The sequence below is a fragment of the Daktulosphaira vitifoliae genome, unplaced genomic scaffold (genome assembly GCF_025091365.1).
Source record: "Daktulosphaira vitifoliae isolate Bord-2020 unplaced genomic scaffold, ASM2509136v1 Scaffold_5, whole genome shotgun sequence".
NCBI classification, from domain to species: Eukaryota; Metazoa; Arthropoda; class Insecta; order Hemiptera; family Phylloxeridae; genus Daktulosphaira; species Daktulosphaira vitifoliae.
Window position 1 is genome coordinate 6,750,662 of NW_026099576.1, and position 11,065 is coordinate 6,761,726.

At 29.0% G+C, this 11,065-nt stretch overlaps 1 protein-coding gene across 1 annotated transcript in view; it reads right to left on the minus strand.

The window, feature by feature from the left end:
- The window catches only part of LOC126908534 (uncharacterized), a 3,909-nt gene extending 1,544 nt beyond the window's left edge, over nucleotides 1-2,365 (minus strand). The window contains exon 1 of the mRNA XM_050690699.1: nucleotides 1,500-2,365. Coding sequence (XP_050546656.1) covers nucleotides 1,500-2,347 — 848 coding nt within the window. The 5' untranslated portion in view covers nucleotides 2,348-2,365. The remainder of the gene's footprint in view (nucleotides 1-1,499) is intronic.
- Nucleotides 2,366-11,065: the final 8,700 nt, after the last annotated feature.

Sequence of the window (11,065 nt, forward strand, 5' to 3'; positions counted from 1 at the left end):
TTTTTTTTTGTGTCTGTGAACGCTCAATCTCAGCTCTCGCTGGACCGATTTTGATGAACAATATGTCAAAAGATCACAAATCGTATCTAGTCGAAGACATTACCCTCAAAAATTGAAAAAAATTACCTCGTTCCCCGTAAATGGGGGAAACCTCCAAAAAAATTACAAATTTAAAAATCGCTAATTTTCGAAGTTTTTTTTAAATAAAATTTGGCATAACTTTTTCAAAAATGACCAAATTAATATAATTTTTTTTTTATAGATTTCTTAAGTATTTACCTATCATTTTACTTATTTTAGTGAACATTTGACTCTTTACCAGCCTTCACCAAGGGTTTCAAAATGACAATTTTTTCAACTTAACTTTTGAAAGTATTCAGGAAAGTCTGACACTTTTATATATATCTTAAATTAAAGCTAATGTAATGTAATTTATTAAGAAAAACAAAATTTGACCTCTAGACTTGTCTTCGTGGTGAAAATGGCTACCGAATGCTATTTTTGTGTGAAAATTCTCGATTTTATTTTTTCAACTTTATAATGCTATAACTTATTGAAAAGTGTATTGATCAATATAATTTTTTTATGGGAAATACTATTTTTTAATAATCCCTTTTTCATTCGACATACTTTATCTTAAGCAGGATATTAATAAGGAACTAGCAGATCATGTAGCATTTGGAATAATCCACCAATTTTTTAAAATTAAACACTATCTAAAGATTTGCATCGAAGCGTTTTATTTTGATAGTGATTTTAATCACTGTCAAATATCATTATACTTGATCCAACTATGCCACGTTACCACTGTGACGCGACTCCCTGTGCTGGGTTTTTTTTTAATATGTATTAATTAGTTGTTTCATAATTTTATGGAAATGTATTTGTTCCTTATTTCTTAAATATATGTACTATTTATTATTTCAAATTTACTTTTAACTTATATATGTACTCTACCCTATTTACAACATCCCATTCGTTTATTGAATAAAAATAGATTTAACTTGTTATTTTCTTATTACACTAAATAACTTATGTATATTTTTTTAACAATTGTTTTTCAAACTTAAAAAATCATTAGATTAGTCGGCATCATATGATAAAACATCATTTTCATATTTTTAATAATAAAAATACTATACAGGGTGTTCAGTAAGTCAGGAAACGGGTTTCTATTGTTCTCATTGTTTGTAACAATGAGAACTATAGATACCCGTTTCCTGACTTACTGAACACCCTGTATAATTCAATGCATATATTATTTTTTGTTGAGATACACTTGAATTAACTTGAACTGTTTAAATATTTTTTACATACTTAAGTAAATTATTTTATTTTAAAAAATGGTATTAATTGCTTTGGATCTCCATTTATATTATGGAAATTTATTTAGTAAAAATGGTCAGAAATAAAACTGATTTTTTTACACCCTTAATAAAATGTTAATTAATGTTATGCATTTTCAAATACAATGCTTTGTTCTGATATTTTATACTTACTTATGATTTGTTGGATTTATCAACTGAATGAATCCAAGATCATCGTAATTAATTTTAATTGTTTCAGTGTAAATTGAATTGATCTTATGACACATGAATTGTATAAAATCCATGAAATCTCTGTTGTGTGCCAAATATTCTGTTTTACATTTAGTTTTGAGATCAATTTTCTCACTAGTATTTATAATAGATTTATTTTTCTCGAAACAGTTATTTGCACTTTTAGATACATTACCAATGAATTCTTTAGTTTCGATAAATACTTGAAGATCAACATAATGATACTCATATTGGATTTTTTTTAAATATATATGATTTTTTATCTCATACATGTCATGAACTATTGTAATTGGGTTAGTTTTTAACTCGGGAAACACAAGTTTAAAGTCCATATAACTTATAAATGTCATAACATTGTATAAATTATCAAACATTGTCATTGAATTGTTTATTACTTTTACTAGTAATATTGTACAATTTATAAAGTTTTCTAATATTTTAGCGTCTAAAAGGTGTACACATATACCATTAACAATATTTAATAATTCTACGAATGTTAAAAGTACTTCGCTATACCTGTAGTTTAAAATATCAACAATATTATTGAAAACACTTAGCACATTTTTTTTGTTGAGTTTTTGCGCTACTAAATCTTGGACACTTAAAAATCCAATGGAATCAAGTTTCACGTATAGGTTTCCCGCAGATTTCCATCCATTTTGAATACACAGATGATCTTCTATTTCAATTAAATAATTTAAGTATGAAAATTCTTGAATTTTACATTCTACATAGGCGATTTTGTAATAAATTAAAGTCAATGTTAAAATAAATAGTTTAAGATGCATGTCAATAAATGTATAAAATAATAGCCACTATGCTATAAAATTAATTAAAACACTAATTTGTTTTCATTATTTATTGCAATATTCGTACCTAAAAATACCATGTTTATATTTAGATGTATGTTAACAAAATTCTAATTTATTAAGCGTCAATATACAATTACTTATTATTTAATACGTGTAAGACTCTAAAATTACAAATGTAATTTGAAAATAATTTTTTTTTTTTTTGTTAAATTTAAAAACATTAGTTTGGTATTATGTTTTAACGCTCTAATCTTTTTTTTTCCTCATCTTAATCCCAACTACTTTGAGTCGGCCACCATTACCCTAAACTTACACTTGACACGATTATCCACATCATTTACGCTCACATCAGCTGTTCTCATTCGCATTCTACTACATCCCTCTATCTTTTTTTCGGTCTTACTCTACCTCTTCTTCCTTGAAAATTGTTTTGAAGTTTTTTTATATTTTACAAAATATAAAAACATTTATAGAGTTTTTAATAGAAGTTCTAATAATAATTCAGAAAACATTATAATCAATTTATCTTAATTTATGATCAAGGTATAATAAATAAAAATAAAAGTAAAAATGAATTCAAGCATTTTTATAGACTAAAAGATTTTGAATTAAAAAAAAATTTATTAAAAATATAACTTTAACGTTGTTTAATAAAATCATTTTTATATTTTTAAATACTTAACAAAAGTATATTTGCGTTTTAATTTTATTAAAATCACTAACAAATATATTAGACCGTATTTGCAAAATATTTATATTTTTTTTCAAAGAATATGATTTCTTTATTCTACACGATGATTATATTAGTCCTAACCACTTAATATTTCACATAATAATAATTCTGTAAAAAAAATAATTTTTAATTTTTTTAGTTTCATTTATTTCTGGATTTGTCAGTTATTAATCCCTTTTTTAATTCCTTTGTTATATCTTTTAAATGTTAAATGACCCAAAGATTTGTGTAGATAATGTGTCGACAACATACATAATTATTAGAATTAGAAAAGTCGTTGTTGCGTGTGTCAATGGAACAGCGACAGATTTCCAACTTGCTCAAACGTATCAGTCAAAATATGCCGCCGTCCCCACACGTTACTGCACAACTGATTATTTGGTAAATTAACGTTGAGCGACATGATAGTCGACGATCGGACGCGCATCGCGTTTCATTCGGTCTATCGTCAGCGACGGGTCCGACGTGACACTTCATGAACGATTCGTGGACGTGCAAGCTCAAGAAGCCCGCAACCTGAGACGACCGTACGTAAAAGGGTCACGCTCGTCGGTACCACGGATGTGTAGTACGGGTTGACAAGACGAACGGTATCCGCGCACTCATATATATATGACAACGAGCCGACCGGTTGTTCATTTACGCGTCAATCAAAGGATGGGCAATTCTACAAGACCGACGGTCATTTAATGACTTGTCGCCTCCCGCAACTCGCGGTCTGTATTGGTACCTTATCATGACCTGCGCGCCATACACGCCTGCTTACCTGAATATTACGGGAGAAACGAGGAGGACTCACAGAAGTTTCTAGATAGAGCGGAGGATCTACTCTGTCATGGCGATATACACCCAACTGCGTGATTGAGAACCGTTCGAATCCTAAACCATCCGTGTTCAGCCCATGTAGAATTACTACTCCAGGAATTATACTAGGAAAATCATATGTGAAGTTTCAAATAAATTTAAACAATTACATGATACAGAATGATTTGATATGGTTTAACCCATTCCTAGTGAATTAAGTCTGAAATATTCCATGTGAAATTTGGTATGAAATTGATATTTAATATTTTGTATTATAATTTTTACGAACAAATTATAAAATTTTTTAAAGCAACGAAATATACTATACTTTGTTACCTTTTCGAGAGACATGCATTAAATTTTATGTAGTAATTTAAGGTTTAAGATTAGGTCTGAAATTGTTCATATGAAATATTTATTAAAAATCTAAAATGTTACTATTTTTTAGTTGCTTGGGTTTTATTAATATTAAGGTTAAAATCACCCGTTTAGCTGTGCTACAGTTCTTTAATTAAGAAGTCACATACTGCCTCATAAAAATTGAAGTATTAAAATATTTAAAATGGGAAATCAACCATATAACTCCTAATGGTGTGCTCCTGATTAATTATTAGGTTTATATTTTTCATTAAAGAAAAAAAACTTTTCCCATTTCAATTTTATTATAAAATCCTCAATAGTAATCCCTTAATTTGAATAAGACTAAAATTGAAATACTTTATATTCGTGATGTATTTCTTTAGCTATTTAATAAATATAAGTATATTTATTTAGTTACCGTCAACTTAAAACCTTACGCCATAAAACAACATTGCATCATTCTTACAAACATACTGTAAGTGCGATTTAAAAAAAATATATATTTGTTCATTTATTTAATTTCAGAAAATTTGTCATTGTTTAATTAATATATACTTCCTAAGATAACTTACAAACATTACTGTATTTTTTAAATTTAAGAAGATCATTTTGTCGTCGCGTCAACTTGCCTATTCTTCATTTATAATTTTTTTCCAAAGGGCAAATATAAGATAATTTGTAATAAACCAAAAAGAAAAGAAAAATTATATAATATTAAAAAGGGGCATCAAAATATAAGATGATGGTGAAGGGGCAAGAAGGTAAAGAAAAGGGTGTTTGTTATGGTGAGTAAATATTATGATATAACCAATAATAATATGTAGGTTTAAGGGAAATGAATAATGGAGGACAAAAATGGTGGTGATGTGGATTTTACTATTGAAGGTGTAAATGCTTATATTGTACCAAAAGAAAACTGAGGGTTGATTCTTAGTCAGAGTAAAGATATCATATAGCGTATGTATGGCCGAATAATAATAAAAATTATTAAATAAGATAATAAATGGCACAGTAACACATGTTTAAATGTGGCAAGATATGTAAGGGGTGCAAAGAATGTAATGATATGAATAAAGAAGAATTCAGAGGGGTGAATAAACAGTTTAAATACATGAGGGTAATGATCAAATAAATAAAAATGTACACAAACGTTGTGACAAAAATAATGAACTGATCTCAGGGTTGAACAATATTGAATAAATGAAGTCAATTATCCTACAAAACTTTATTACCTATCTTAATGGTTTATTACGCAATAGAGTATTTATAATTTGAAAGCGGAAATTTAAGTTTGTACTTACCTTGTATCCCACGTAATGCAATGCTTATTTTAGACAATCCAATGTTGATTATGAGTTCACTCTGTATTTCACACGTTGTACACTACGAGTTCGACAGTAAATATGACCGTTTGAGAATAAAGCGTTTAATTATGAATAATGCGAAACCGTTACACAAAATCTATGACTTTATTATTATATGCAGGAGATTCTATACACTCTATATTTTTTTATAATTATAATCAAATAATGAATTTTTAGTTGACTTTGTAGAATGAGTATATTATTTATGAGATTATATTTTATTGAGAGATCGACACCAATATTTCTTAAATTTTCCTCTGGCCTGGCCAAAACAAGATTCAGAAATATTTATATCTATGTAAAAGATTTGTCAAGGCGGAATTGTGGTGGCCCAATGTGTCCCGGCGGTATCGCCTTGAAAGGATGCGGCACAATAATCACCAAGACAAAAATTAAACACTAAAACATATATTCGTAAGTTTCTCTGTGTTGTCTGCCGGCGCGATGTTCATTAGAACAAAGACATTAAACCAACAATGATTAGCTACCCAATACACATAGGCTTACAAATATATTCTAACCTAATACACCTAACTTTAAAAATCTTTAATTGTAACGTTTACTCTGTCTGCCGGCGCGATGTTCGTGAGAACAAAGGCATTAAACCAAAAATGATTAACTACCCAAAAAGTATAGAGTTGCAATACACTTAGTCATATAATAAATATTTACCATTAACTGAGAAAATTAGAGTTGATTCGGGTTTATAATATATAAAAAAAATAATTCAAAAAAAATGTTTGAGGTTTAACATATTAATTGACATTTATTTCCACGATAAAATAAAACATTATTATTTAATGAACAAATTAAATCAAATTAAAGGATTCACCAAAACAAAATTCACTTTAAAATCTCTAAGTGTCATTTAATTTTGAAGAAAAAATATTCTAAGTAAAATTAAAACTATATTAAATATATTATTAATTTAAAAAACTAAAAANAAAATTAAAACTATATTAAAAATATTATTAATTTAAAAAACTAAAAAATATTAAACTCAAAGCCACAAAAAATTAATGAAAAGTCGCGGATACGTATTTCGGAAACAATGTTACCATTATCAACGCTTAACACATACTGACACCCCGACTAGAAAAAACTCCCTTATATACCCCTAGTGACGTCATCACTAAGTAATATTATCACATTTGCCAGTTTATACAAGTTTAATAATGAATTTTTCTGGNCAGTTTACACAAGTTTAATAATGAATTTTTCAGTGGGCCAAGATCCCAATTAATTAAATTGTTTTTATTTTTAAACATTTCTATTGCTTCTCTGATATTAAGTTCTTTGTAATTATTTACGTTATTAATTAGTTTTATGGTTTTAATGGAGTGATTATGTGTCAATAAATGTTCAGCCACTGGAGATTTTTCAACTTCTTGATTTTTAATATTTCTTAAGTGCTCTTTAAATCTGACCCGTATNAGGGATTGATTCTCATATTCCATTACGTTCTTTTCGGCAAGCAGTTTTTGACTCTGTAAGGTCCGTGCATCGACGAGAGTAATCTCCGATGGTGTAGCCAGCCTGTCTCTAACTCTGTCGACTCTCATATCAAACACACAATTTCATAAAATATTGATAGTTTGTTGAAGTCATTACCCTAGCACATCTAGCGGTTAAAACTATTCGTAAAAAAATAGTTTATAACGTGTCACTAGGGATTGGCTCTCATAACCTATCTGGTTATTTAAATATTCATTTTAAAATATAAAGTAACACATATACTCAGACACCAAGCATAGAAAGGAACCACAGTGAAGTAATATTTCAAGTTTAGTAATTTACATAATTTTACAAAATAAATAAATAGATAAAAGTCAGTGCTCTTTTTATTTATATCATTTTTACAACAAACGATCAAGCTAGCTGGACACAAGGTAAGAAATTATATTTCTAAGCATGTCATAAAATTAAGGATAGACTTAAGATAAATCAAGAATAACTTTTGTCAAGCAAATAACAGATAGAAAGGGAAAATATTATTAATAGTTATTTAGTCACCACTCAGGACGCAACAGCTTGCGTTAAACATAAATATTTAGCTTATATTTAACACCTGTATCTTAATACCTAATATCTTCTCATATAAAAAAAACTATTTATTGGATTTCACCATCCCAATATTCAAATCATTAACCTACTTATATAATTCCCTTTTTGCGACAAAAGATAAATATCACATACATACATAATCAATATAAATATATATATCTATAATAACTCTCTTTTTTTATGACAAAAACAACCGTATTAATCCTAACTTTTTTTTATGACATAATACCAAAATTCTTCAATATTTTAGTTAATCCATTTGAGATGCCCGGATAATATAAAATTGGTGATATAATTACTTTTTGTTCCCCCTCGCTGGTGAGTGTACTAATTCTTTTTAATTACNCTAATTACTTTTTGTTCCCCCTCGCTGGAGAGTGTACTAGCTGCCCTCCTTTCTTTTTTCCACTTTTGTTTTCGGACTAATTTCAAAATTATGTTTTCGTTATACCCATTAAATTTAGCTATTTCTTTTATAACCACCAATTCTTTATCATAATCTATTTTATTCATCGGAATATTAATTAATCTGTAAACCATACTATTAAAAGCTGACAATTTGTGTTGCCAGGTGTGGTTCGATGTGTTCGGAATGTATCTGTACGTGTGTGTGTTTTTCCGATAAATTTAAAAATTTAGTTGCCCCTCTATTCTTTTAACTAATAAATCCAAAAAAGGCAATTTTCCCTCTACTTCTTGTTCATATGTAAATTTAATCGATGGGTAAAAAGAATTTAAATGTTGTATGAAAACCCCCATATTAAAATCAGTTATTTATAACTGCAAAAATATCATCTACATACCTAACCCAAATTTAAACGAGGGTCGTGTAGCGATCCCTAGTATGATCTTAGAAACTGTAGATCTTAATTAATAGTTAAATGTGATTGGCTGGACTTAATTGAAAACCCACACATAGGCGTTACTTTGAATCTGTACGATAATCAGATTTAATTGCCTAATTTATTGATTATTTTAAGTTTTAAATAAGGGAACTCTGTTTTGGTGATCTTGTGAATTCATAATAAATGAAATACACGTACAAAAGATAACATAATATAATATTTTAATATTATAAGTAATAATATATTATTACAAATTTATGTCTAAAAAAACTGCATAATGATTAACCATATTCCTAATAAAATACTATAAAAAGTTGCATTTCAATATTTGTAATTAACGAGATGTTTTAACAGAGAAATTTCTTATTACTTGGGATATAAATAAATGTATAATTCAAGTTTTTTTGGACTTGAATAATTTTAATAGGTTTGTCTTCAAATCAGCTTGAAGTCGGATTGAGGTCAACTAAGGCTTTAAAATTCCTTAAATAAATATTTATTTATTAAAATGTTATATAGTTTTACTAAAGGAATTTTTTTTAGAGAAAATTATTACGTCTCTAATTTAGTTTCCAAATAATATGAAATATGAGTAACATTATTTTAATACTAACAATTTTTTAATATATACAGAGTGGAACAGATCTAACTGACAACTCATATAACTTATGATCTACATAACATTTTATACTTATTTTTTTTTTTAATCAATTTGTACAATATACAACTATATTTAAAAATGTATTATGTTACTTTTAGCAATTACAAAAAATATTTTAAAAATTAATTTTTTTATTAACATTTTTTTGAAGATTTGAAGATTATTTTATAGATAAGTTTTAATTTAGTAGTTCGTATATACAGCTTTTTGAAGTTTGTTAAATTTTGATTTTTTTTACAGTTTTCCTATGGTATCAAATGATAGTCACTATTATGTTATGTACGGATGTAAACACTTACATTATTTACTAGTAACAGTATGCAATTTTTCATATAACTCATATATGCAGCATGTACTGTCTGATAATGTGTTGGACAAGGTTCTGGTTGATTTGTTTGGACCTCTCCCAATTGGCTGGAATGGAGTACAGTATATTTTTGTAGTATTAGATAACTTCTCCAGATTTGTCCGTTTATACCCTCTAAAAAAGGCCACTGCGTTATCTACTCTTAATCGAATTATTAAGGATTACATACCCTCTCACGGAAACCCAAACAAATAGTCTCTGATCATGGTAAACAGTTCAGTAGCCGTTTGTGGCAATTCCGTCTATCTGAACTTGGCATTCCACCTACACATACAAGTGTATACCATCCACAATCTAATCCGTCTGAAAGAGTGATGCGTGAATTGGGACGTTTATTTAGAATTTATTGTTACCAATACCATATAGAATGGCCCCGTTATTTATCTTATATTGAGTGGGTACTTAATCATACCATGAGTCTACTGGATACACACCGGCGAGTTTATTCGAAAATCAGGAAGAAAAGACCCTTATCAATAGTATCATTGAATTTCCTCCATGTAACACAGTGCCTCAAGAGCGAAAGATTATTATGGCTCGCGAAATTCAAATTTCAAAAGCCGAACAGCAGAAGCGGCGACATGATCGCAAAGGACCAGCGGTATCTTTTAATATGGGTGATCAAGTTTTAGTGCGAACTCATAAACTCAGCTCTGGAGTTGACAAGCTGATTGGAAAATTCTTTTTGCTTTATGACGGTCCTTATGTGGTTTCTGAAATTAAACAAAATAATTCATATGTAGTAACTTGTCCTTTGTCAGGACGTGTCAAGGGCACGTTTAATGTTATTTTTCTCCGAAGATACAAGTCGGAGGATGCAATAAGCTAATTTCTTTTTGATGCTAGTCATCTAGGGTATTTTTTTTTTTCTTTCTCACGTTTACTCTCTTTTGAGAAGTTTTGTTGTTTCACTCCAAATCTTCTCAGGGGGGTTTCTGTAACGTGACAAAAGTATCTTGTTATTTTTTTTGTCTATTTGTATATATATATATATATTTGTTTTGAGCCGAATGCGGACTGCGACGGCGTTTGTCAGTAATATTATTATGATAAGGTATTGTGATTTGTTTATGCGCGTGCGAGATAGTCAGCTGTGTACTACTTCAGACCGGTTAATGGACGGCATTTGTGTGTACATTCACCCCTCTCCTTTCCTATCTTGAACGTCATTTGCACTGCTCACCGCATACATTGTCGCCTTATTTAAATTGTTCTTAGTAATTTCCGGCACTGGGTTTTAAGTTTTTTTTTGACCCCTACTCCAAAGGCTAGCCGTGTTGTCGCCAACAGACCGCCGGGTTAAACGTCGGACGGGTTGTCGGAAATTAGCCATCATCGGAACTGGTCGTCGCTAATTTTCGTCCACAGCAGTTTTTTTTTGTTGTTGTGTGCGCTGCAACATTTTAATTATATACAGGGTGTTCAGTAAGTCAGGAAACGGGTTTCTATTGTTCTCATTGTTTGTAACAATGAGAACAATAGAAACCCGTTTCCTG